This window comes from Pneumocystis murina, assembly GCF_000349005.2.
Source record: "Pneumocystis murina B123 chromosome Unknown supercont1.10, whole genome shotgun sequence".
Classification (NCBI taxonomy): Eukaryota; Fungi; Ascomycota; class Pneumocystomycetes; order Pneumocystales; family Pneumocystaceae; genus Pneumocystis; species Pneumocystis murina.
This window is the reverse complement of record NW_017802368.1, coordinates 299033-325169: the sequence shown is the minus strand read 5'-3', so window position 1 is coordinate 325169 and position 26137 is coordinate 299033. Positions and strand designations below refer to the sequence as shown.

Sequence of the window (26137 nt, the reverse complement as noted above, 5' to 3'; positions counted from 1 at the left end):
GAATATATTTAGAATTATTTTTTTATATATAATGATTACGATGTAATTATATAGTCATGTTTATTGAAAAATTTATTATTTTTTGATATACTGGTTTTTAAATCTGAGCGAATCTTTATTTTTTGATATGTTAGATTTTTAATAATTTTTATAAAAATTATTTTTATTTTAAAAAAAAATGAATAAATATTCATTTAGCATGCACAATGGTATATCAATTTTACTTAGTATGTATTTATATTGATGATATTTTTATTATGTTATTTTTCTGTTTATTTTTTAAAATAAAATAAATCTGTGTTAAATTTAAATATTTAATATATTAAATTTTTATTAACTTTTTAAAATATTTTCATAAATATTTTTTGTTTTTGTTTTATATATATTTATATTTTAATTTTATAAATATTTTATATTTGAATAATTTAATAATTAGCATTTAATCGTTGAAAATCTAAAGAAATGTTCATAAAAAATAGATTATGGAGTATGAAATTATCCCAATTATATTCAACTTATTTTAGGGAAAGAGAATTTTTTGGATATATAGATAGGAAATGTCTTTTAAAATTTCAAATTAGATTATTTTCTCATATTCCTGTACCGTATGTTATTGAACAAACCGTATGTTAAAAATGATTAATGCGTTGTGTTAATTTTTATTATTAGGGAAGATTTCTCAATACTTTTGACATTTTTAGCAGGTATTTTTCTCTAAATCTTTATGTTTAATATATATATATATGTGTGTGTATGCCTATGATTTTGACTTCTATAGATTATTGAGAGAAAGGATAGTATGTCTTAATGGAGCAGTACGTATTATTTAGTTTTCAAACAAAAAAAAAAATAGTTATCTTATATTCATGTAGATACATGATGGAGTTTCTGCTGTAATTGTTGCTCAATTACTTTTTTTAGAGGCAGAAAATCCCGAAAAACCTATTTCTCTTTACATTAATTCTTCAGGAGGAAAGTATAATTGAAATTAAAAGTAAATTTTTTTATTTATCGATGAAATAGGAAGTGTAACTGCTGGTTTGTAATAATTAATCATTAAAAAAAATAATTATTTTTTTAGGTCTTGCTCTTTATGATACTATGCAATATATTCGATCACCGGTTTCTACATTATGTATTGGTCAAGCATCATCAATGGCATCTCTTTTATTGGCAGGAGGTGCTCCTGGGCAAAGATATGCATTACCTCATGCAAGTATTATGATTCATCAACCGAGTGGTGGCGTATCTGGACAAGCTAGGTTTGTATTTGTTATACTCTTATGACTTTTAATAAAAAAATTAGTGATATAGCAATTCATGCACGTGAAATTTTGAAAGTCAGAGAACGTTTAAATCTTATTTATCAAAAACATTTAACAAGAATTAAAGATTTAAATGATATAGGTAAATTTTCAAATAATTTATTATTGTTGACTGCTTTAGAAAAAATAATGGAAAGAGATTATTTTCTAACTCCACAAGAGGTATGTTATTTAGAAATTGAATCTAAAAAAATAAATTTTATAAGGCACTCGAATTAGGTATTATTGATGAGATTTTAGTTAAACGTAATAAAGAATCGATTAAAAATACATAAATGTCTTAAATGTTGTGTAATTTATATATTTCTTTTATTATATATTAAAATAAAATATTATGTTACACCACTAACTGAGAGTGCTAGACATAAGTTTCTTCTTGTAAATTGGACCTTGTAAACAGGTGTTTTGCATGTATATAGGGCAGTCATGTGATCTGGCCTAAAATATGTTAATGTACGCTTTTGTAATAATTATTTACGTTTTAATGTTTTCTTTCTTTTCTTTTGTTGTCAACGTAGATGCTTTAGGTAATGTATTATTTTCCGTTTCTACATTATATCCCTCTGATATTTCTGATATATTTTTGTTATTAGACGTATCGCGTTTTACATCCCAAATTCTTACTGTGCAATCTGATCCTCCACTAACAAGTACTGAACTTTCTTTTGAAAATGACAAAGAATAAATAGATTTTCGTGTATGTCCTTTCATACTCTTCAATTGTTTGCCTAAACCAATATCGTAAATGTTTATAAGTCCATCATCTCCTTAAATGATATTAGATGTTTATAATATTATAAAAAAAAAACCTGCGGTTGCAAGTAATTTTCCATCTGGTGATATTGTTACACAATTTATAGGTCCAGTATGACCTGTAAATACCCTTACTGCACTTCCTTTTTGAACGTCCCACAATCTACTGGTTTTATCGCTAGAGCCTGTTGCAATATATGCTGAATTAGGATGAAATGAAACACACTGTATGATATTAGATTTTTTATCATTAGAACGTATATTATTTACATCTACATCACTAAGATGTCCTGCAAAAATCCTAAGAGGATACATATGTTCATAGCTCCATAAACGTGCAGTTTGATCATGAGATGCGGTAGCAAAATAGTGTCCAAATGGACCTATTGCAATATCCCATATTGGCTGATTGTGTCCTTTATATGCTACAAGACATGTATTTGTATCTAAAGACCAAAGGCGGCAAGAACGATCTTCTGAACATGACAAAATAAATCTATTGTCATTGCTAAATGCAATGCCATAAACAGGACCTGAATGACCAATGAAACGTCGACTATGAGATTTTTGATATAATACTAAAATTATTGAAAAATTTTCAAGTAGTTTTATAAATATACCTGAATCGTTAGGTGTTGTCGAATCCGAGCTAACTGTTTTATTTATAGATGTATTCCAAACTCTGATATAGCTTTCAGAAAACCCACATGCTATTAATGATGCATTCTCGGAAATATCTGCACAATTAAGACTAGATTGTTTGTATGTATATAATTAAATAGTATACAATTTTTACCTATCATGAGTATTATGAAAAGTATACATGCAAACACTAGGTAATGATGCTTGTGGGCCTAATATAAGACGTTTTCTTAAATCTTTAATTACTTCGATTTCTTTTTCAACATCTATGCCTTTACTATAAAATATTATAGAAAAACTAGTAAAAATAATTAACTTACAATGTAGGTAAGGGGATAGAATTTTTCATAGGAGAGTCTTCTGAAATTTCTTTTTTGTTTTTAAATTCTTCAAGAAAAGACTTATTGCATTTTTCATTAGTTTTTTCAATTTCATTGTCAAGACTTGCGAGTTCTATTTCTATATTGTTTTTTAGATCTGTATCTAAAGGCATTTCGCCTAATTTGACCGGTTGTTTATTAAAGTTATCTAAATGATATACATCGTATCCTGAAATTCCTTCATCATTGGTAACTACACTATTTATAAATTGGTCAGGTCTTCCTGTAACAATTTTTGTTTCAATATGTTGATTTAACAGTCTCATTATAATTGCACCTCCATTAGATTCGTTTTCAAAAAGAAAGTGTAGCATTAAATCAAAAGCAGTTCTCCACATGGTTATTCTATATTTGTTTTGACGATAAAGTTTTACAAGTTCATTTTCTTCAATATGTTCAGGTAATGTAATAGAAGATATTTGACGGATGTCATGGCCATGAAGAACTTCATGTTCAGATGAATATGTGTTAAAAAATTGTTTTGCTAAATAAAAATATTATACAAAATGAAAAATCTTTATGCACTATTACCCGAGTTTATCTGGTTCTTGGAAATTAAATCGAGATATGAATGAATAAATATAGGAAATAGAACACGTCTTAGTTCAGGCTATGTAGATATATCAGACTTATCAATACAACATCTTAAATAAAGACCCTATATAGTTCCAATGAACTATCAATCCAATCTCTTAATAGCATATATGATTGAAAGTATGTGTCTTCATTACCATTAAGCCAGTCTAGTGAATTCTTAGCTGAATTTAATGCCTCTGGTCCTCTCGCTGACTCCAGTCTTAGTATAGCCTCTGTTCTAGCGTATCCATGCTGAGAAAGCCAATTCATTACAAGACGATTCATATCTTCAATTGTTATTGTTCTTCCTATGTTTTGCTGAGTGATATTTGGGACAACTGGTGGCATTTTGGATATAATAATTATTTTTATAGTATTTTTATAAATTTAAAAGCAGAATAATCCAGATAAATTCAAAATTCGTTTTTTTTTTTATAATATAGTTTTTTTAAGTAGATTTAAGATTTCGATGAGTTTTTGTATTTTACATTAAGATGAATTCTGATGATATTTCTCAAACACAATCACAAAGAAAAAAATTATCTCTTTCTGATTATATTGGAGATGACGATTTAGAATTTTCAATTTTAACATTTTTTGGTGTATTTGATTCTATTTCTAATGTTCCCATAAAAACATTAGGTAATTTGAATCGTCATGTTCGTAAAAAAAGAGATGAAGTACTTTCTTTTCATTTTTTTTGGGTTATTTTTTACATGTTTTTAGTTTAGAGAGAATAAAGTTAGGCCTTTACAGAAAAAAGTTGATAAAGAATTAGAGAAAATAAAAGGACGCGTGACCGATAAAGTTGATAAATTACAGAGAAAATGGGTAGATGGGAGTATGATTAGGACAAGGAATAAAGTTGCGTTTGTTCTTGGTGTTGGAAATGTATTTTTTTCTGCTTTATTAATAGGAATGTCTCCTCAACACCTTCATCTTTGGTATTCGGTTCAAATTTTATATTTTATGCCTTTAAGATATATTACATATCATCGTAAAGGGATGCATTATTTTATTGCTGGTTAGAAATTATTTTGTTATTGATTATTTGTTTATTATTTTAGATTTATGTTATTGGGTTAATATGATGGTAACTTTCATTCTATTTTTTTTTTTTTGTTAATATTAAGTTACTTCTTTATCTTTGGGTCTTTCCTTCTTCGAAGTTTCTTTTTGTTTCTACTTATTTTCTTTCTTTTGGATCTTTATCTTGGGCAATTATTGCTTGGAAAAATTCTCTTGTTTTTCATTCTATGTAGTTGTTTTAGGGTTTTTCTTTTTTAATGATAAAAATAGGGATAAAGTTACAAGCTTATTTATTCATATATTTCCTCCGACTGTTTTGCATACAATTATTCATATTGTTCCTATAGAATATACTTATAAAAGGTTTCCTGTACTGGAAGAATTGACAGATATTGATATATTTCCTGCATTTATAGCAACTTCTATTGCCTATTTTATTTGGCAGGCTTTATATTATATTTTTATTCAAGTATTTAGCTTTATATAATATCGTTTATATTAATTTTTATTAGGTTAGAAGACGAGAAAAAATTTCTGCTGGAAGACCTACATCTTTTACATGGCTTTTAAAAAGGTTTAACATAATGATATATGTTTTGTTTTTACCAAATTAGTTATTCAAATACATGGATAGGAAAGCTTATGTTGAAACTTCCTGAACCTACTCGTCCCTTTGCTTTTATGGCAATACAGGTGAATATTTAGAAAATTAATAATACTTATATTTAATTAATTAGTATATGTATACTTTAATAACTATGGCTCCTTGTCCTTGGTGGTATTCTCATAAGAAGTTTTCAACAATATTTCTTTCATCTTTATTTGCATGGAGTGTTTGGAATGGTTTATTTATTAATATTTTTATAATTGCTAATATTTTATAATAGGTGCATCTTACTATGGTAAGCCTGGATACTTTGTTTTATAAATTTTCTGTGATAATTTTAAAATAGTTGATGTATTTGGTCGACGTTTTCAGAAAGAACTGGAAGATCTTCGAAGAGAAGTTAGTACTTATGAAAATTTTAATGTTTTATATCCATCAAAAGTTGATTAATGATTTCTGACAATTCATTTTTAAACTCTTCTAATAATAATTAGTCATAATAAAATATTTATAATTTTTTTTTTGTGTATTTTAAGTATGATGTAAACAATAATACTGAAATGATTTATTTTCATAAGATATTATGAACTATTTTAATATATTATCCCAAATGCCATTTAAATATGAATATTATTTAGAAAATATAGATATATAAGTATAATTATATTGTAAATTACATTAGCGTTTTATTATTAAACATGAATTGTTTTAGTTTAAGTTTATAAATACATATAATTATTTAGATACAATTTTTATTTATTTATAAAAAAATATTTTTGATATAAACTTTGATAATGATATTTAAAACGTTTAATCAATTTTAATTTTTTTGATTGATTGAAAATATAAATACTTTTAATAAGTTAATAATATGTTTACTGAAAAAAAATAAATCTTTATATAATTAAATATGTATATGTATTATGATAAGATATTTTAAATCATTAAGAAATAAATTTATATTTTTATAATTATTTTTTATTTTTGGATAATAAATAGAATTACTAATTTTTTAGATAATAATATATATATTAATAAGATGTTATTTAAATTAATTTTGTATAATTCGAATGTATAAAACTTTTTTTTTAAAAAATATAAATGAGTATAAAAATAAAAATGCATTTAAATAATACATATACTGATATACTTAAAAAATAGTAAACATTATATAAACCATAGATTAATATTTATCAATAAACATGTACTTATTTGTAGGCATAAAAAATTAATATCTACTAAATAATTTTTTATAAAAAAAATCACATAATATTATTAATATATGACATCATATATATATTCATATATTTTAAGATATATTATATATTTTTTATAACATGATTTTTTTAAAATATATTATTAAAGATATTAATACAAATAATTACTAATTTAATTATTACATCACAATTCATATATTTTATCATATCTTTTTATTATTATTTTTGATAATTATAATTAAAAAATTGTTCAAAATACACATAATTTATTTATTTATAAACATATATACTGTTTTTTTTTGTTCAATCTATTATAAATATTATTACAAATATAATTTATAAAAAAAAGACTTGATATAAATTAAATGATTATTATTTAACAATTATAATCTTAACTTATAGGATATAACATCAAATAATAAATATTTTTTTAATAAACTCAAAGATAATTGATATTTTTTAAAAATTTATAAATTTAATATCTTAATAAACAATATTTACATAATTAAAATTACAATAGAATTCATGATCCATAATGAGATATCTTTATACAACTATAGTGTCAAAAATAAATTTATAGAATAACTAAATGGACGAAGACAGAAATCTAAAGTATCACTTTTATACATGAGGGGATCTCATTCTATGACGAACAGGTGATCGATGACGAGATCTCGAACGATTCAATGACTCGGAAGATTGCAATTTAGAACGATTTAATGAACGTGAACGTGGCCTTGAATGATTATCTTGAGGGGATCTCATTCTATGACGAGCAGGTGATCGATGACGAGATCTCGAACGATTCAATGACTCGGAAGATTGCAATTTAGAACGATTTAATGAACGTGAACGTGGCCTTGAATGATTATCTTGAGGGGATCTCATTCTATGACGAGCAGGTGATCGATGACGAGATCTCGAACGATTCAATGACTCGGAAGATTGCAATTTAGAACGATTTAATGAACGTGAACGTGGCCTTGAACGATTATCATGAGGAGATCTCATTCTATGACGAGCAGGTGACCGATGACGAGATCTCGAACGATTTAATGAACGTAAATGTAGCCTTGAACGATTATCTTGAGGGGATCTCATTCTATGACGAGCAGGTGACCGATGACGAGATCTCGAACGATTCAATGACTCGGAAGATTGCAATTTAGAACGATTTAATGAACGTGAACGTGGTCTTGAATGATTATCTCGAGGGGATCTCATTCTATGACGAGCAGGTGACCGATGACGAGATCTCGAACGATTCAATGACTCGGAAGATTGCAATTTAGAACGATTTAATGAACGTGAACGTGGTCTTGAATGATTATCTCGAGGGGATCTCATTCTATGACGAGCAGGTGACCGATGACGAGATCTCGAACGATTCAATGATTCCGACTCAGAAGATTGCAATCTAGAACGATTTAATGAACATGAACGTGGCCTTGAACGATTATCTCGAGGGGATCTCATTCTATGACGAGCAGGTGACCGATGACGAGATCTTGAACGATTCAATGATTCTGACTCTGAAGTATCATTGGGATATGATAAAGATTCAGATGAATATGATGTAGTATAGGAAGATATAATTGAAGATGATGAAGATTTAGAAAGACTTCGATTTACTGTAACAGTATTCTAAAGAAATTAGAGTTAATACTATATTTTCAAAGCTTTACCTTGATAGTTTCCAAATGCTCACGCAATGAAACAGTTATCAATCCTAATCCAATAGAAGTAAAATAATTTATTGCAAATCTAGTATTTTTTGGATTATCCCGAGGAAACATATTAGAAAGAGTCTCTTGTAAAAGTGGATCTTTCAAACGTTCATCTAATTCGCGTATACCAAGAACTCCCATCAACTCTTGAAATAAAATTTTAACAAAAATTCTAGAACTACTAGTCGTTTCATCTTCATTCAAATGAATACAACGCATAACGTGCCAACTTATAGCATCAGATGATAAAAGATGGCCAAAAAAGGTAGCAATATTACGAAGTCTATTTGTTTCATAACGATGTATAATATCATAATAATTTAAAAATGTCTGTTCAAAATTTTCAGTCCAAAAACGATTTATTTTGCAAAATCGTTCACCAATTAAACCATAAAACCGAGAATAAGTCCTTTCTTGACTACAACATTCGATGATCATATTACACATTTCAATCTAATAACTTTAGCTGATTATATTAAAAATAATAATCATACCTCTTGTCCCTCTACAATGTTTATTTTCATAAGTTTATGAGCACATTCTTCAAAATTAACACTGGACATAATAGTAAGATATATTGTTCTCCGAAGATTAATTAATGCTTGATTTGTTTCATCTTTTATAGTTATTTTATCATCACCTGCTTTTAGACATTAAACAAATATTTTATAAAAAAATACATTACATTGTTCAACACTTTCAGATGAGCTCTCATTATCCTGAGATTCATCACTATCTTCACCTAATATTTCATCTTTAATCTTCTTATATTGATCTTCATTTTCTTGCCATTGTGGATCATATTTAAATATACCTAAACCTTCTTGAACATCTAATTCATCATTTAAACTTAACATATGAGTAATTTGATCGCCGTCTTCTACTAAATCTAGACCTTCAGGAATAATAGGATTATCCTTATATTTATCTCTTCTAACTTGAAAAAGAACTTCTATCATATACTGAACTCTCTTCTCAATAGCACCTTCATGTAAAATAGCTCGAAATCTTTCAAAAACAGCATTACTTCCTCTAGGAGAAACATCTGCCAAAAATGCACCAACTTCTCTCATAAAACCCACAGCAACTTCGACCGCATCGTTTGAAGGTCTTTCTAAGAGCAATGCTAGTATTTCAAGTGCAACCAATTCTTGAGCAACTTGATGATTAATCAAATGAGCAATAAATGTAGTAGAAGACAAGCAAAAAAACTAGAAATATTAACTAAAATAAGTATTAATAGAACAATTTTAAACCTTATCATTTCTTTTGTAAGCTTTTCGAAATTGAACAATTAAACGAGTAAGAAGTAATTCACCAATTGAAGGTAATTTTGTATTAATTACAGCAGTTAAGGATGAATATATTGGTGTAAATGGTAAAGATACTGCTTGAGCTTTCATAATAGATCGACAATAAAGACCACGACCACGAATAAGATTTTCACCAAATAATTCAATAACAATATTTTTAATATTTAAAGTATTAACCTATCATTGTCAAGCAAACAAAAGTTTAAAAACCAATATACTTTATTAATAAGACCATTGATACTTTTTTTAAGGGCCTCCCAATAAATGCGCTGATATTCTTTACTCTCTTTATCAGTAAACTGCGACTGTAATGCTTTTAATCGAGCAGGTGGAACATAAATACCACCTAAATTGTATTTAGAAGATAAAAACAACTAATTTAAAAATCACCTGCACGAGTATTCATTAAACGCTCAAACTCTGCTTTTGGGTCAAACGCCAGCTTTAATTCAGGCTCACTGAATTTAGTAACAGCAATTCCTTCATTCATTTGATATCCCTTATCACTCTTCCCATTTGTATCATCATCATGAACATTACTAAATGAAGATTTCCATGGCGCAGAAATTTTTTTTTTCAAAGAATTAGGAGAAAAAACATGAGATGATTTTCTTTTGCTTTGAGACTGAATAAATGTGTTAGTATCCAAATTTGCATCATTTTCGACATCATTCATGTCCCTTATTTAATTTACGAATATTCTAATGATACAATATGACAACTTATATTTTATCTAGAGTTTTTTTTCGTAGTACGATCTTTTAAAAAGTTAAAATTATTTCGTAATTTTATCTTGTAGTAATGAACATATAAAATAATATATAATATGTTTTTACGTATTTTCTTATAGTTAATTACACTAAATTGAAAATTAAGAATATTACTCAACCATAATAATTTAATTCAGTTATTTTTTACGTAATATATATAATCATAAAAACATTATAATATATTTTATACTTTTTTAATATTATTAAAATATAATAATTATATATATATATATATATTCAGTTACATATATATATAAATACTGTATATTTTTTTTTATAATTATATTCATTATTATACTTATTAAATATTATATATTAATAACAAATAAACGAATTACTAGTAAAGTACTAAAAATTATATAAAAAATACATTAGATCATAATCTAAATATATGTATTTTTTCTCTTAAATATCATATAATACAGTTACAACAAAAATATCATTATATACATATGTAATTTTATTTTCATATTCAAAGAAAATGTTTAAAATATATATTTATGATAGAAATTCATAAATATATTTTTTACTATTTTCAATTCTGAAATTTTGTATGATAGCATAAATTAATCATGAAATAAAAATTTCATAACCTTTTTTGAAATATAAAATATTTTTAACCTAGAAAAAAAATTATTTGTATTTCAAATATAAATATAACAAAATATCTAATTCTGAAACAATAGATTAAAAAATAGCATATCATTTACGTATAATCATTTAATTTTAATAAATAACAAATTATCTAATTACAAAATCCATTTTATAACACAAAAATAAAAACATGTTTAAAAATGATTAAGATATTTTTATATCATATATATTATTCTCAAATAAAACATGTAAATTTTAATCATAGCATAATCAAAATACCAATCCTAACACAAAAATTTCACTTAATAGAAAAACATAATCATAAGTTTCATTAAAATAACGATTATATGTATACATATTCTAAAACATTCATTAAAATATATAATAAATATAAACACGAAACCAATGAACAAAAAAACCACAATATATATAAACAAATCCATTTGCAACTAAAATTTATTTAGTCCAATTTTAAACAAATCTATAATTAGAAAGATAAAATTAAAGTAATTTTACAGATAAACATTAATAACTCAAAAATAGAAATATAATTACATATTTAAGGGAAAACGTATTATTACAAAAATAATATCAACACGTTAAATAACATATTCCAACCTTAAAAAGCCCATAAAATAGTACAATGAGGACCAATTCATGCAAATATATTTTCTACTTGCTAGATGACGAATATTCTAATAAGGCTTAATATATAAAAACAAAAACGTATCCAATTACTTGTTACAGCCTTTGTCCCTTCAGACACTGCATGTTTCGCAAGTTCACCTGGAAGTATCAAACGAACAGATGTTTGAATTTCGCGTGAAGAAATAGTCGATTTTTTATTATAAGAAGCAAGTTTTGAAGCCTCAGAAGCGATACGTTCAAAAATATCTAAAAAATCAAAAATACTATCAAAACACCTTTAACATTACCATTTACAAAGCTGTTAAGAATAGACATTGCTCTATTAGATATACCCGTATCTGGATGAACTTGTTTCAAAACCTTATAAATATAAGAAGAATAAGTCTCTTTCCGACTTTTTAAACGCTTTTTTCTATCAGAATGCAGCTTATCCGAAACATTTCTTTTTTCCAAAGGTACTTTCCCCGAAAAACCTTTACCAGCAACAGGTTTCTTTTCAGCAGGCTTTTGAGGCATATCAAAAAAATCCTGACTTAATTATACCTTCCAAATAAGTTCAAATAATTATTAAACCCTGAAAATATGCACTCAATATATCTTTATATTCCCTAACGCATCAAAAACTACATCAGAAAAATACACCTAACCCGTAAAAGAATTATTCGTTTACCGAGAAATAATAAAAACAAAAATAATATACATGTAAAATAGATATATAAAATAAATATTTATAGATAATTGTATAATTAACAAAAAATAATATTAAATATTTTAAAAATAAACAAAATATTTTCAAAACCAATACATTATATTATACATTTTTTACATTTTTTTTTCATAGCGTTGCTATAGTAAATTTAAGGAATGTAAACACGTCGACTTTTTCAATAGACTAATAATTTTATTGATGCGGAATTTGCTATAATAACGGGGCAATAATCTCGTATTATACCATTCTATAGTCACAAGACAAAGAAAATTAAAGAAAAAAAAACGCATATTAACTATCTGAAACTACTATAAAAATGTCTTCTGGAGGAAAAGGAGGAAAAGCAGCAGCTAACAAATCTGGACAATCTCGATCATCAAAAGCAGGACTTACATTTCCTGTTGGTCGCGTGCACAGATTATTGAGAAAGGGTAACTATGCGCAAAGAGTTGGAGCGGGTGCACCTGGTATTCATATTGCTTATTTATTTCTATTTAACGTCATAAAGTATATCTTGCAGCTGTTCTAGAATATCTTGCAGCTGAGATTCTTGAGTTGGCAGGAAATGCTGCTCGGGATAACAAAAAGAGTAATGATTTCAATTGTTATATATTATTGTTAATATTTTCTCTTATAGCTCGTATTATTCCTCGTCATTTGCAGCTTGCTATTAGAAATGATGAAGAATTGAATAAATTGCTTGGGCATGTTACTATTGCTCAGGGCGGTGTTTTACCGGTAATTTTTATCCCATTATCGGATGCTTTCTAACAAGTATTTCAGAATATTCATTCTAATCTACTTCCTGCTAAATCTAAAAAATTGGGTAAGGGCAGTGCATGTGTTTATGAGATCATAAAAATCGTTAATCACTATTTAGCGTCTCAGGAACTTTAATAGTACGTTTTATATACATTAAGACTTATGCACATGGCTGTTGAGAAATATGGTTTTCTTCATGTGTTAGAGTTTTGTATATAATCATATTAACTTAGTGAGCGGATTGATATTTTTACCTTAATATATTGCTTTTTAAGGATTTAGGAATAATGTATTTGTTTTCCTGTGTGTTCTATGATATCAAATAAATTAGATTATAGCAGATTAGTATCTCTATTAACATAGAACAAATTAAATATCGTATTTTTGAATAATAAATTTAATATTGAATGTTTAATCAGAGAAATCATATGCATTTATTGTCACGGTATTCGGGTTTACTTGTTTATTTCCAGCATAAGCACGAGAATTATAAATATGTTTGCCCGTCAACTTCATAGTATTGCTACAGATATGTCTATCATTTTCAATTTTAACAGATCGTAATTTAGAATTTCCATTTTTTTTTTCTAATGTTAGAAATGTTTTATCCTTTTCCGAAGAATCGCAAGAATAATTCGAACTTACAAGCCACCATTTTCTTGGCGGACGCCTCTTTCTCTTTAGCTTTTCTTCAGAAATATAACCCCCAAAAATAGAAAGATTTTTTAATTCATTCTCGGTCAAAGAAAATGGGGCTCTTTTTGTCAAAGATTTCTAAAATATATTAATATCTATAATTCTCAAACAACTCGGATACATTGAATGCCTTTCCATTTGATTTTTTTTTTCCTTTTCTACGATATATTTCTTTCGATTTGTTATCTTTACCATTACCAGAAATATCTTCTGGAGATAAATCATTATAGGAAGAAACAGCTGAACATTTAGGTTCATTTGTAACACATGAGCCTTGTGAATTAATACCAGTTTTAAATAAGCCGGAAAAAGGCACTTTAAAATCATTTTTTGCTAAGGGATTTTGTTCATATGGAATTCCTTTAGTTGAAGAATATTTAATTTCATCCATTTTTGAAACATCAGAAAATGATTCAGTATTACAAATATTTTTAATATTTTTTTCAGAGTCAAGATTTATGTATTTTGTATTTACTATAATATTGTCATTAAAAATGATGCTAAAAACATGAAATATTACAAAATCACCTTTTTTCAACGGAGGAAGATAGCTAGGTCTTTTTAATGTTTTTAAATGATCATTATATTTCTGAATATTAACATTTTGATTATTCTGAGATATACTGTTTAAATCATTTTTTCCCAATAAATTACAAGAATCATCGCATTTTTTAAACTTTGAAGAAAAATCAGAACTTCCAAAACACGTTTTAACAGGTCCAGCATTATGCGTTATTTGCTTTTGTTGTATTATATGACAAGAGTTTTGAACAATCTTTTCAGATATACCTAATGAAAAAGTAGCCGTTTTCAAAACACTAGATGTTTCAGATTCACCACAAGGAAGAGAATTTGATAATTTAAAATAAGCTGCATTTACTAATTTAGGCATTGGACTACTTGCATAAAGTTTATCGAATCTATCAGAAACAATTTGCCCACCAACCTATAATTAATATAAACTTATTAAACCATATAAATAAAAAAATATTTACAAAAGATCCTGTGGAAACTCTTAAATTATTAATTTTATCAGTTGAAGAAACATCTGCCAAATTAGATAATTTCCAATTGTGTTGAACAATAGAAAAATCGGAAGTTTTATCAGATATTTGAAGACATTGTGTAGATATATTTGAATATCGAGAGTTTGAAGGCTTCACAAACCTAGGCACATATGTCTGAGATATTCTATCTTTTTCAAAAAGTGAGCTAGAGTTAAGATACGGCATCAATATTGTTTATCGTAATTAAAAAGTTTTAAATATAAAATTTAATATAAAATTTGATATAAAATATTTATATGCAATAAAAAGCAATGAATACATTATATATTCATTCAAAAACAAGCATATCAATATACGTTTTTTTTTCTAAAAAAAAAGCAAATGTCACATCAACATTCAAATTTAAATTATGTTAATATTAATAAAAACCGACATATTATCATTAAAGATTAGATACATGCGCAGAAGGAAGAATGTTTCGTTCCCATTTTGAACCACCTGGAGACGTAGGAACTGAAACGTTTTAGCTTGTCATATTAATATAAAAACAAAAACTAACCGATATAAGGATCTGGATGTCTATATTTTTTCAAAATCTCTTCAGTTTCATCAAAAATAGCCAAAAGAAGACGCGGATCATGAATATTTTTATTGGATTCAAAACGAGATCTAATTTTTAATGCCTCTAACCTCCAAATATCTCTTCTAACACACCAATCAAGAGATAACTTTAAAGAACGTCTATAAAGAGAAAGCGCTCGAGATCTATACATTTAAGAAAAAGATGATTCCATAAACTCCTAGAAATATTAAATGTATAAACCTTATAATTTAATATCTTAAAAATATTTCGATATCCAGAATTTCAACTTTTTAAAAAAATATTTGAAAAAATAATTCAACTTTATTATAATACAAAAATACAAAAAAAAAAGTACAATTTAATCTAATAACAAACATTATATATATTATCCAAATTTAACAACTATATATTTTATACGACAAAATATATAAAATTTTAATTCAATCGCAAAAACAGAAATAAACATTCAAAACATCTAAATATTTTACATCTAATGTAAAGTTTTCTATCGAAAAATATATACTATCGAAAAAGTTTCTGAGTTATCCTACTAGATAAATTTACAAAAATGCCAAAATTATATAACTTTTATAATTTTTCTATAACTAACAATATTTTTAAAATCTTATGCATTAGAAAGTAAAATTTAAAACCTTTTTAATATATATTTTTTAATTTGATCAAGTTTTTCAAATATCCGATGTACCCCACACAAAATTTGGAGATTGCATGAGATTCAAACATATGGTAGACCTTTTGTAAAATTTTAATATATCTCTCATAGAATTGTAGCAACCAAAACTATCCAGGTACCTCAAATGGCAGAATCAATAACAGAAGGAACATTAAAACAATGGAATAAAAGTGATCTAAAAAAATTAAGCTCTTTAAAAATTTTTAAACTTTTTGTAGGAATTGGGGATTTTGTAAACCAAGATGAAGAAATTGCAACAATAGAAACAGACAAAGTATGACCGTAAAGAAATAATTGAGAATAACTATATTTTATTAGATTGATGTTTCAATTAATACACCTGTTTCGGGAATTTTAAAAGAAATCTTAAAACATGAAGAGGATATTGTACAAACAGGTCAAGACATTTGTATTATTGAATTAAGTAATGAATCACCAAAAAGTAAATCATATAACTTAAATTTTCATATCAATGCTACTACTTATTTTTATAGATACGATAGATTCTAAACTTTTTGAAAGCACAAAAAATAAAGAAACTATTGAAGAGTCAAAATTATCTGAATCAAATAAAAATAATATTTTTTCGGAAACTGACTCTAAAAAGAATATAACAAATAAAAGAAAAAACGAAACAGAAAATCTTAGTCAAACTATACCTATTTCTGAAAATTCTGAATTTGATTCATCTAATATATCTAAAGTATTTAACAATAGACAAGAATATTCAGTGAGTATACTATAATATGTAATTATTTTCTAAACATTTATGAAGGTAAAAATGAATCGAATGAGATTGCGTATTGCTTCTCGTTTAAAAGAATCTCAAAATGCAGCAGCTTTTTTAACAACTTTTAATGAAGTTGACATGTCAAGTGTGATTGAGATGAGATCTCTCTATAAAGAAGAAATTCTTAAAAAAACTGGGATAAAACTAGGATTTATGAGTGCTTTTATCAAAGCATCTGTTACTGCATTAAAAGAAATCCCTGTCATAAATTCATCTATAACTGGGCCAAATGGAGGTGATACAATCATTTATCGAAACTATGTAGATATTAGCGTAGCTGTAGCTACTCCTAAAGGATTAGTTACACCTGTAATTCGTAATGTAGAGACTTTAAATTTTCTTGAAATTGAGAAAACAATATCAGAATTGTCTTCAAAGGTTCTTTTTCTATTTTTTCAAACATAACATCTAAATATCTAGGCTCGTAACAACAAGCTTGCTTTGGAAGATATGGCGGGGGGGACTTTTACAATATCTAATGGAGGAGTTTTCGGATCAATGCTAAGTAATGCTTTTTTTTTGAAAAAAAATAAAACACTAATATAATATAGGTACACCAATTATAAATCTTCCACAGACGGCTATTCTAGGTCTACATGCTATTAAAGATAGACCCGTAGTGGTGAATGGTCAAATAGTTATTCGTCCTATGATGTAAGATTATTTTTAAGCAATTTCATTGCTTATCTAAATAATTAGGTATCTGGCTTTAACATATGATCACCGTATTGTAGATGGACGTGAATCTGTTACATTTTTGCATCTAATTAAGGAATTTATAGAAGATCCTAGAAAACTTTTATTATAAAGTAATATGTAAAATAATATACATAAACCATAAACTATATCCTATTAATCTTAAAATCATATATTATATATCTATTAGCAAGTAGTTTATTAAATTTATGATATAAATACTCAAAAACATAAAATAGTAAAAACAAATATTAATCTTTATTATCAATATTTATTTGGTCAGAATAATGCCTAATAATAAAAATATTATAATAATAATAATAAAAAAAACTTACATTATATTTGATAATATTTTATTTTTCAATAACGTATCTCCATTACCAGAAACTATACGAAGTATTAATTCCTAAAATATCATTAAAAAAACGTAGATGATAAAACACTCACATTTAATTCAGATCTCCCAAGAATATCAACCTAATAACATTAATTAACAATAATAATATTTAGAATACAAACGTGATCAGCAGTTTTAGATCCTCCACGAAGACCATGTCTATCAGGCTGATGAAGCATCTCATGCACAATAACTGATATATTTGCTGGATTATCTACAGATATCAAAATAATCTATATAATACAATTTAATTACATCGACGTTGTTTCCAACCTATAAAATAATAAATAACTATAATCAACAAATATTAATATCACCTTTAACACACATAAAGCCAGTGCTCAAAATATTAACGGTGCCTTAATTACTTAAAAAAATAGGATTTAAAATAAAATCTATACCATCGCCTTCACCCATTACTACGCCCTAAATCTTATACCATTAATTCTTCATAATTACTAAAAAAAAACCTTTTCCTACAATTTTAAATAAGATATAACAACAACAACAATTTTACCGTATAAGGTTTAATATTAACAGTATTATCAATAAATGGTGTTTGACCAAAAATATCAGGATCAGAAAATATTCTCATAGTCTAAACAAATATTAAATAGGTCATATAAATTAAAAATATAAAATACGTTATTTATACAATCACATAAATCGACTTTAGCAGAATCCTTCGATAAATTGCTATCTTTTGGACCCTCATCATACCAATAAGCTCTTTCGGTAGGTTTGCCAATACCTAAAAAAATAATTAAAAAAAATAAAAAACATTTGACTATAGCATTCCATAAAAACAATATATTTTCATATTTGGTGCATTCGGAAGACTCACCTTATTAATGTTAAACATAAAAAAAATTCATATAAAATACTTCTAAAGGATTAATCCATTTTTCTGGTCGATTATTATTCATCTCAATGCTCTTTTCTGTCCACGAAATACCATGTGAATAATTTGTACTTAACATCTTCTAAAGTTCAATAGATTATTCAATAAATATTCAAAAAAAACCTTATGAAAAGTATGAGAAGTCTGACTTATCAAATAATCCATTGAATCAGACATGGTTAAATTTTTTAAAATAGATGTTTTAGAATTTTTTCGAAAATTAATAAAAGAACCAAAGGAAAGATTATAAACATTTGATATATATAAATCATCAGGTGCCTGATATGTTTATTTGTTTCTTTCTTTTTAATTTTATTAATACCCATGTTGCATTTCCCCATATAACATTTTCACCCTTTGGAAGCATTGAAGCAATCCCTAAAGCAATTTAAATTTAATTACTCAAGACCAATTAATAACATACCAGGTAGACTTCTTAAAAGTTGTACTCTCTTTCATAAAATTAATAACATAAATAACATATAAAAAATATACCTCAAACTTAGAAAAAAAACGTTCCAATCTATAAATTTACTAATATATAACTTTTCAAAACAAAATAATACCCGTAAACAGAAATTGCATTTAATTGTGTAGTATCTTTTACTTCACCAGAAAGTAAAGCAGTTACAGCTTTAGGTGTACCTAAAAGTGATCCTGAAATCTGAAATAACAAATTAAACTAGAAAAAGAAATTATAAAACAAACATTTATAAATGCTTCAATATGATCGTTAACCCATGATTTTCCACCATTACCATATCCATCTGCTTCTACCCATTTTAAAAACCACAATGTCAATTGACTACCCATGGAATGCGATATTATAACCGATTTTTTCCCAGAAGTAGCTTTTGCAATTTCAATAGAAGCCTAAAACATAAATATGCTAAATTAAAAATGATATTTTTTTTGCCTTCAACTTGGTGAAATAATGATCTTAAAAACATAGATAAACCATTATTCATAAAAAAATATTGAAAAATACCTCTTTCTTCAAGATTTAAAAAAGATAACCTCCAATCATATGCTGCACTAAACATATTATTGGGATCATAACCAATAGCAGCAAGATTTTCAATAATCTTTAAATGATTTTAGAGAACACATCATATATATTGAAAACAACCTTATTCCATATCCAATAACCTAAAAAAACAATAAAGTATTATAAAATAATAAAAAATCTATACCTGTTACAAAAAAATCGGCTTTTAAACGGTTAAGATATTACGAATAAACATAAGAATATTACCAGCACTTAATCCCTGAGCAGCACGAAGCTTTACACCCTCTGGATCAAGACCCGTAGTCTCATTGAGCATTAATTGGCTCACCCAACATTTTTTATCCATTAACATAGCACGAAGCATAGTCCAACTTCCCTAAATATAATAATAAAATTTAGAAAGAAATAAAGTTTCATACCCATAAACGCTTTCTAAAATAAGGCAAACTCCTTGTATTAACATAATATGACATAAAAATATTTAAAATTAAAATACATACGAACAATTAGATGTAGACCAACTTTCTAGACCTGTAGATATGACACCAGGAACTATAATAACACTAAAAACTATTAGAAAAAAAAAAAAAGAAAAAAGAATACTTGAAGTATGGCTTATATCCTTGCTCTCGTAAACGATTTCCGACAAAAAAAGCTTCATAATCAGAATCCTTATCATAATATGATAATTTTTTAGCATCATCAAACACAGAAGCAGGTAGAATATTGCGCAGCTCTTCCATAAAATCCCCGATATCAGTAAAACCTAGGAGAAAGTCCCAATCAAAATCAACAATATTTGATCGCTTAATAAATATTCCAGTTATAACAGCACCAACAATTATACCAAAAACAAAGACAACCCTCCTGTATTGCACAAAATGTCTCTTAAAATCACTATCTTTAAATATATTCTTTTGTTTAATAGGTAAACTATTTTTTACATGCGCTATTTTTGATAATCTATTTCTTAAAAAACCAGAACGAGATTTAACAGAAGAAGATTCCAAACTCACTTTCACCTCTTTATCTTTATTAAACATGTATCTAAATATTTCTTTAAATAAAAAGAAAAATAAATATTTTCTAAAAAAGTTGCATTTCAAAATTCAAACGAATCTCATTTAAATATTAAATTATTTTAAAATCTAAAAATTCAAATAAAATGAAAATAAAAATCGAAAATTACAAAGACGAATCTCAATTACCAAGCATAATGAATCTTATAACTCATGATTTAAGTGAACCTTACTCAATATATGTATTTCGATACTTTATACATCAATGGTAGAAAAAAAAATCTTTAATTTCTCTTTATAAACTAAAATTGTAGGCCAGAATTATGTTTTTTGGAAAAAAAGAAAAGTTTTATTATTAATTTTTAACTATTATTAGGCAAAAGAAGAGGATATAATTGTTGGAGCTATCATTTGCAAACTCGAAAATCATAAAAAATGCCTTCGTGGCTACATTGCTATGATAGCTGTCAAAAAAGAATACAGAAGAAAAGGAATTGGTGAATTTAATTAATTAATTAGTTATTTTTCTAATTTTTTAGCTAGTAAAATGGTTGAAAAAGTATTATCAATAATGAAAGAGAAAAATACAGATGAAGTAATTAAATTGCAAAATAAATAATTTTGTTTATCAAAAATAGGTAATTTTAGAAACAGAAGTAACTAACAAAGAAGCAATAATATTATATGAAAATTTCGGATTTATAAGAGACAAAAGACTACATAAATATTATTTAAATACATCAGATGCATACAGGTATAAACTCTAAATATTGCTAGCAACAACGACATACTAATGCTTCAAAGATTCATTCTAAAATTAAAAGAGCCCATATATTACTCATACCATCAAAATATATAATTCAAAAAATAAACATAGAATTCCTAAAAATAATATAAAAAATTATAATTGCAATGAGAAATAAAATCAGGATTTTATGTTAATATAAATTTTAGTATAAATTCAAATCAGTTCAATCCGTATTAATTAATCATATCATTTTTAAAATGTTCAATAGGCTGTTTTATACCAATATCATGGCAATAGCCATCTGTTACTATTTTATGAATCATATCATTTTTATGTGGGAGAAGAGAAATCGCAAAAGCCGTATCATTCCATTTTCTTTCCGTATCACATTTTGATAATCTTATTACAAGTTTCTCAGCCAATTGCTTTGCATGTTTTTCCTATTCCAATATAAAAAAATATACTACCAAAAAAAATATACCTTTTCTATAAATGAAATCAAAAAACGAATAATACGTTTAAAACTAGCTTCATCTAAAGATTCAGAATCATTAGAAAGTGAACTAAAAATATCTGGAAAATTATTATAAATAGAATTATCTTTTATAGATAGTTCAGTAAAAAACATTTTAGCAAAATCTACAATACGACGGTCATCATCTTCTAAACATCTAGCCATTTTCCCGAGCTGTCCTTTAACTTTTACTTGTCCAGCAAGAATAAGAAATGTTAAAGTCATTAAACATATTTTCTTAACAGAAGAATCATCATCTTTTAAACGTCTATATAAAAATTCTGTATTTTCATTTATAAGATGGTTAAAGCAAACATTCTAGAATAAATTATTAAAACTCCCATAAATTTTAAATATAGAAACCATATCACCAAGAGCAATAACTAAATTACTACGTATTAATGGATCAGATGATTTTTCTAAAATATTAAAAAGCAAAGGAAGATTCAACTCACAAAACCGAGCTAAAAAATCAATCATATAAATATTTATCATGTATTCAATACCTGAAACACACATCATCTTAGCTAAGGTTAGCGCTGCTGTAGACTGTAAACATGAATCCTGTAAAAATCAATAAAATCAAAAATAAATTAAAAGATATAACCTTATATAAATGATTATTAGTACATATTTCTTGTACTAAAGGGCAAAATCTGGCTAGTAAAGAGTTATTTCCATATAAAAGCTCATATTCCCTATCAAAAACAAATCAAAAAGCAGTATAAAAACAAATAATTCAACCTTATATAATTCATAGCTTCTGAAAAATCATCCTCAACAGTTCCGACAACAAAATCTAATTCATTACTATTAGTAGCACTAGATATTTTCAGGGAATGAGATTGAAAATTTCCAACTAATATTATATAAGTCTAAAGGTATAAAAGAAAAAAAAAACCTTTTTGATTATCTGACTTTTTTCTTTTAAATTCATTTTCACAAGATTCAATATAAACAATTTGTTTTACTATATTTTATCAAAATTCTATAAAAAATAATTTAAAAACATACATGCTACATGCCCCACAATAAATAACAACTGAGAAAGCAATGATGACGATTTTATGGATAAAGAATCATCATCTAAACCTATTTTCTTCACAGAAAAACTTCTAAACACACTTTTGCATTTAGAACGCAATAAATTAGTGCAAATTTTATCAGGATATTTTGCAAGTAAATAAATAGCATTAATAGCTTGTTCAGCAACACTAAACCTAAAAAAATATTAACTAAAATAGCAAAAATTATTTATATTATATACCATTCTATATTTTCAGTTGGTAATAAAATAATATTTCCAAGTTTTGAAAAAATAATATGATCGTCTACAAGTCTTGCTTGAAAATAGTCAGAAGAGTCTTATTAAATTAGATAACGTTATATATAAATATATATAATCATACCTTTTGAATTACCATTTACTTGTTTTAACCTTTGCAATGCAATACATGAATAACGAGCAAGAAAAAAATCATTTTTTCCATAATCACCAAAACCAACATGTAATAAACATTCTAATCCAGAAGCTATAATATCACTATCTGCTAATCCAAGCATGCCAAGAACAATTATTGCACCCCGCCTTTGCTGTTTTGAAACATTTTCTTTTTGAGTTCCATATATACCCCAAAGTTTCTTAATTACATTATCAGATATATAACCTTCTCTCATCATTACACATAAAAGTTGCTCCAACGATGTAAGTTCAGCTAACGTTGCACCATATGTAAGACTAATAAGATTTCGTGCAATATAATTTGCAATTTCATTAGCATTAAGACCATCAGGAGGATCAAAAAAAAGCCCTTTATAACATTCAATAAGTTTAGCTTGAACAGCTTTTCCTTCATCACTTGTACTTTTAGTCCATATGAGGTGTAACATTTTACGAATTCCACTCTATAATAATTAATATATAATATAACAACATTTTATTTACTTTAGCAATTTCTAATTTGTATGCATCTGCAACAACATAAAATTCCATTGCTTCAAGAACCTCACTTTTATTTTTAGAAGCTAATAATTGATTAACAAGTACAGAACCCATATGTATACTTTCTATAAATTTTAATGCTTCACAATAATATCTTTTAGTAAAATGCAACTTCATAAAGTTATCAAAAGAAATATTAGAATCAGAATTATCTTTTGCATTTTCCAAAGATATTCCTGAAAAAGGATCTTTATATATAATTTTTTCATCATCTAAATTAGCATATTCAAAATCTTCAAGTATTTTATCATGATTCAATGATTTTTTCTTGGACAAACCTGGCGATTCAACAGGTGGTTTAAGAAGATTCAGTTGTTTTTCTATAGCTTCTAGACGCTCACACCATAATTTCTTAAAAAGTTGCCCACCATGCATAAGAGAAAATGGATGAGTAGATATCAATTTAGATAAAAGTCTAATTGCATTTTTTCGAACATTACTACTCTTGTCTTGAAGACTACGTACACATAAATCAGTAACAATTTGTCGGCGCTTTGGAAATTTGTTATTTAAACTAGAAAGTTAAATACATTAGTCGAGCTGAAAAAACAATATACTCGCAAAGTTTTAAATAAACTTGAATTACTTTACTCCGACAATAAGGATTAACATCCAAAAATCTCTCTTCTAATATATCAAAAAAGCGATCTATCTGTCCCTTATGATCATTTGACTGTTCTGATTGAAATAAACTCGAAATTAAATTTCCACAAACTTCAATTATTCCACATCGTAAAGTATAAGACTATAAATATCAACTCCTAACAATAAATATAAATTCTATACATCGCTATCAAAAAATTTAATTATCATAGTCATTTGCTTTAAGACATTCCTTGGCATCATATCAGAAAGTTTTACTAAAAATAAAGAAATAGATTTAGGTCCTTTATTATCATTACTATTAAATTCTTTAACACTTAATTCACTAGAAAAAAATAAGAAATTATTTTTTAATTAAAAAAATTACCGCAATATTTCATCTAATAATTGAGGATAATCATATTGTTCAGAAAGAATCTGTAAAAATTCAGCAACAAGCTCTGGTAAGTGCTCATAATACTGTAAACCCTGAATGAGCGAAGTCTGAGCCCCTAATAATATAAAAAGTATAAACATTAAATTAGTTTAGACCTACCAAAAGCATGACCTTGATGTTTCACTGCAATACATAATAACTTAAAAACCCTCATTTTAACTGAAGGAATTTTCATCAACTGCTCATTTTCAAATATTAAATATGCTGATCGAATAAAAAGGCTATTTAAATAAATATTAAATAGTTATCTCTAAAAATTGTGAAGTTACCTAACAAATATGTCTCTTTCGGAAGTTGTAACCCATAATTTACTTAATCTAAGACCAAGAATTTTACACATAACATCCAATGAATTATGAAAAAAGTAATTAATATCTAAATTTTCTTCTTTCTGAGTCTTTTTATTAAGTTTAAAAGACTTAGTGCCACGAAAAAAGTTTTGAGAATGAGAAACATTAGAAGTAATTCTTTCTATAATAGAAACAAGCCAATAAAGAGAAAACCCAAGAATTTCTAATATATTTTTTCTTTGATCTTGAATATCTATTTCATTTTCCAAGATGTCTCTTAATAGAGATTCGGTAACTTGCTGAAGACCTTCCAAAATTATAAAATAAACAAATAAAAAAAATTCAAACTTGAAATAATAAGATCCACAAATTTATTGGAAGATCCAGATGGGATATGTTCAAATGTCCTAAAAAATTAGCTAAGCTAATAATTTATTCATTCCAAGCCTCAATATTGCAAATAAACTTTTCATAAATTCCTCTTCTAAAATTATTCCTAAAGATGTTGATATTGCATCAATAATATCTAAAAATATAAATACAAACAAAAAAAGCCAGAAACTTACTATCAATAGCACAATTCACATCTTTAGAAACATCTTCAATATTATCATCTAAAAGAAAATTTTCAGGATCATCGAGATAAGCAGTGAGGAATTCTTTTAAATCAAATATCATATCTTATATCAACTCAATTGTA

General features: G+C 26.1%; 12 protein-coding genes across 12 annotated transcripts; 5 read left to right on the top strand and 7 right to left on the bottom strand.

The window, feature by feature from the left end:
* Window positions 1-489: 489 nt before the first annotated feature.
* On the top strand, window positions 490-1600 carry PNEG_03291 (ATP-dependent Clp endopeptidase, proteolytic subunit ClpP; the record flags this gene model as incomplete). Its single annotated transcript, XM_007877175.1, has 8 exons — window positions 490-624; window positions 670-704; window positions 779-815; window positions 873-976; window positions 1028-1038; window positions 1082-1262; window positions 1307-1487; window positions 1532-1600. The coding sequence occupies 8 exons, from the start codon at window positions 490-492 to the stop codon at window positions 1598-1600; spliced, it is 753 nt and encodes a 250-aa protein (XP_007875366.1).
* Window positions 1601-1657: 57 nt separating this feature from the next.
* Window positions 1658-4105, bottom strand: PNEG_03290 (hypothetical protein; the record flags this gene model as incomplete). The annotated part of the gene is made up of 9 exons (XM_007877174.1): window positions 3758-4105; window positions 3632-3710; window positions 3041-3584; window positions 2875-2997; window positions 2699-2829; window positions 2349-2656; window positions 2135-2303; window positions 1804-2092; window positions 1658-1763 (listed from the first exon to the last, which is right to left on the bottom strand). Exons 1-9 carry the CDS (start codon window positions 4022-4024, stop codon window positions 1658-1660), a joined length of 2016 nt encoding a protein of 671 aa, XP_007875365.1. The 5' UTR covers window positions 4025-4105.
* A 65-nt stretch (window positions 4106-4170) lies between these two features.
* Window positions 4171-5787, top strand: PNEG_03289 (hypothetical protein; the record flags this gene model as incomplete). The annotated part of the gene is made up of 10 exons (XM_007877173.1): window positions 4171-4356; window positions 4403-4700; window positions 4744-4769; window positions 4810-4934; window positions 4976-5174; window positions 5218-5279; window positions 5320-5398; window positions 5443-5548; window positions 5593-5607; window positions 5659-5787. The coding sequence occupies 10 exons, from the start codon at window positions 4171-4173 to the stop codon at window positions 5760-5762; spliced, it is 1200 nt and encodes a 399-aa protein (XP_007875364.1). The 3' UTR covers window positions 5763-5787.
* A 1363-nt stretch (window positions 5788-7150) lies between these two features.
* PNEG_03288 (hypothetical protein) lies at window positions 7151-10278 on the bottom strand (the record flags this gene model as incomplete). Its single annotated transcript, XM_007877171.1, has 7 exons — window positions 9960-10278; window positions 9788-9915; window positions 9513-9746; window positions 8942-9467; window positions 8751-8899; window positions 8215-8709; window positions 7151-8173 (listed from the first exon to the last, which is right to left on the bottom strand). The coding sequence occupies exons 1-7, from the start codon at window positions 10243-10245 to the stop codon at window positions 7151-7153; spliced, it is 2841 nt and encodes a 946-aa protein (XP_007875362.1). The 5' UTR covers window positions 10246-10278.
* A 1307-nt stretch (window positions 10279-11585) lies between these two features.
* Window positions 11586-12119, bottom strand: PNEG_03287 (histone H2B). Its single transcript, XM_007877170.1, has 3 exons — window positions 11869-12119; window positions 11672-11827; window positions 11586-11628 (listed from the first exon to the last, which is right to left on the bottom strand). The coding sequence occupies exons 1-3, from the start codon at window positions 12095-12097 to the stop codon at window positions 11606-11608; spliced, it is 408 nt and encodes a 135-aa protein (XP_007875361.1). The 5' UTR covers window positions 12098-12119; the 3' UTR covers window positions 11586-11605.
* A 487-nt stretch (window positions 12120-12606) lies between these two features.
* PNEG_03286 (histone H2A) lies at window positions 12607-13187 on the top strand (the record flags this gene model as incomplete). Its single annotated transcript, XM_007877168.1, has 4 exons — window positions 12607-12757; window positions 12799-12879; window positions 12928-13028; window positions 13074-13187. 4 exons carry the CDS (start codon window positions 12607-12609, stop codon window positions 13185-13187), a joined length of 447 nt encoding a protein of 148 aa, XP_007875359.1.
* A 276-nt stretch (window positions 13188-13463) lies between these two features.
* Window positions 13464-14980, bottom strand: PNEG_03285 (hypothetical protein; the record flags this gene model as incomplete). Its single annotated transcript, XM_007877167.1, has 4 exons — window positions 13464-13826; window positions 13870-14222; window positions 14277-14694; window positions 14744-14980. 4 exons carry the CDS (start codon window positions 14978-14980, stop codon window positions 13464-13466), a joined length of 1371 nt encoding a protein of 456 aa, XP_007875358.1.
* Window positions 14981-15142: 162 nt separating this feature from the next.
* Window positions 15143-15528, bottom strand: PNEG_03284 (hypothetical protein; the record flags this gene model as incomplete). The annotated part of the gene is made up of 2 exons (XM_007877166.1): window positions 15143-15268; window positions 15315-15528. The coding sequence occupies 2 exons, from the start codon at window positions 15526-15528 to the stop codon at window positions 15198-15200; spliced, it is 285 nt and encodes a 94-aa protein (XP_007875357.1). The 3' UTR covers window positions 15143-15197.
* A 378-nt stretch (window positions 15529-15906) lies between these two features.
* PNEG_03283 (hypothetical protein) lies at window positions 15907-17630 on the top strand (the record flags this gene model as incomplete). Its single annotated transcript, XM_007877165.1, has 10 exons — window positions 15907-15977; window positions 16024-16085; window positions 16131-16202; window positions 16251-16306; window positions 16351-16474; window positions 16527-16762; window positions 16808-17200; window positions 17243-17327; window positions 17374-17476; window positions 17522-17630. The coding sequence occupies 10 exons, from the start codon at window positions 15907-15909 to the stop codon at window positions 17628-17630; spliced, it is 1311 nt and encodes a 436-aa protein (XP_007875356.1).
* Window positions 17631-17769: 139 nt separating this feature from the next.
* On the bottom strand, window positions 17770-20868 carry PNEG_03282 (hypothetical protein; the record flags this gene model as incomplete). Its single annotated transcript, XM_019757754.1, has 25 exons — window positions 17770-17809; window positions 17854-17924; window positions 17966-17995; window positions 18038-18129; window positions 18171-18188; window positions 18233-18274; window positions 18317-18341; window positions 18386-18391; window positions 18433-18513; window positions 18560-18666; window positions 18723-18759; window positions 18800-18895; window positions 18940-19095; window positions 19139-19194; window positions 19241-19268; window positions 19312-19339; window positions 19383-19480; window positions 19525-19689; window positions 19740-19901; window positions 19946-19965; window positions 20010-20027; window positions 20072-20201; window positions 20245-20275; window positions 20326-20388; window positions 20429-20868. 25 exons carry the CDS (start codon window positions 20866-20868, stop codon window positions 17770-17772), a joined length of 2040 nt encoding a protein of 679 aa, XP_019613288.1.
* Window positions 20869-20990: 122 nt separating this feature from the next.
* On the top strand, window positions 20991-21611 carry PNEG_03281 (hypothetical protein; the record flags this gene model as incomplete). Its single annotated transcript, XM_007877163.1, has 4 exons — window positions 20991-21086; window positions 21221-21341; window positions 21384-21439; window positions 21483-21611. The coding sequence occupies 4 exons, from the start codon at window positions 20991-20993 to the stop codon at window positions 21609-21611; spliced, it is 402 nt and encodes a 133-aa protein (XP_007875354.1).
* Window positions 21612-21676: 65 nt separating this feature from the next.
* PNEG_03280 (hypothetical protein) lies at window positions 21677-26115 on the bottom strand (the record flags this gene model as incomplete). Its single annotated transcript, XM_007877162.1, has 19 exons — window positions 21677-22032; window positions 22074-22424; window positions 22470-22570; window positions 22613-22670; window positions 22714-22804; window positions 22851-22965; window positions 23008-23076; window positions 23121-23326; window positions 23374-23470; window positions 23516-24011; window positions 24052-24622; window positions 24666-24853; window positions 24895-25036; window positions 25079-25202; window positions 25247-25368; window positions 25417-25744; window positions 25786-25844; window positions 25885-25963; window positions 26004-26115. 19 exons carry the CDS (start codon window positions 26113-26115, stop codon window positions 21826-21828), a joined length of 3516 nt encoding a protein of 1171 aa, XP_007875353.1. The 3' UTR covers window positions 21677-21825.
* Window positions 26116-26137: the final 22 nt, after the last annotated feature.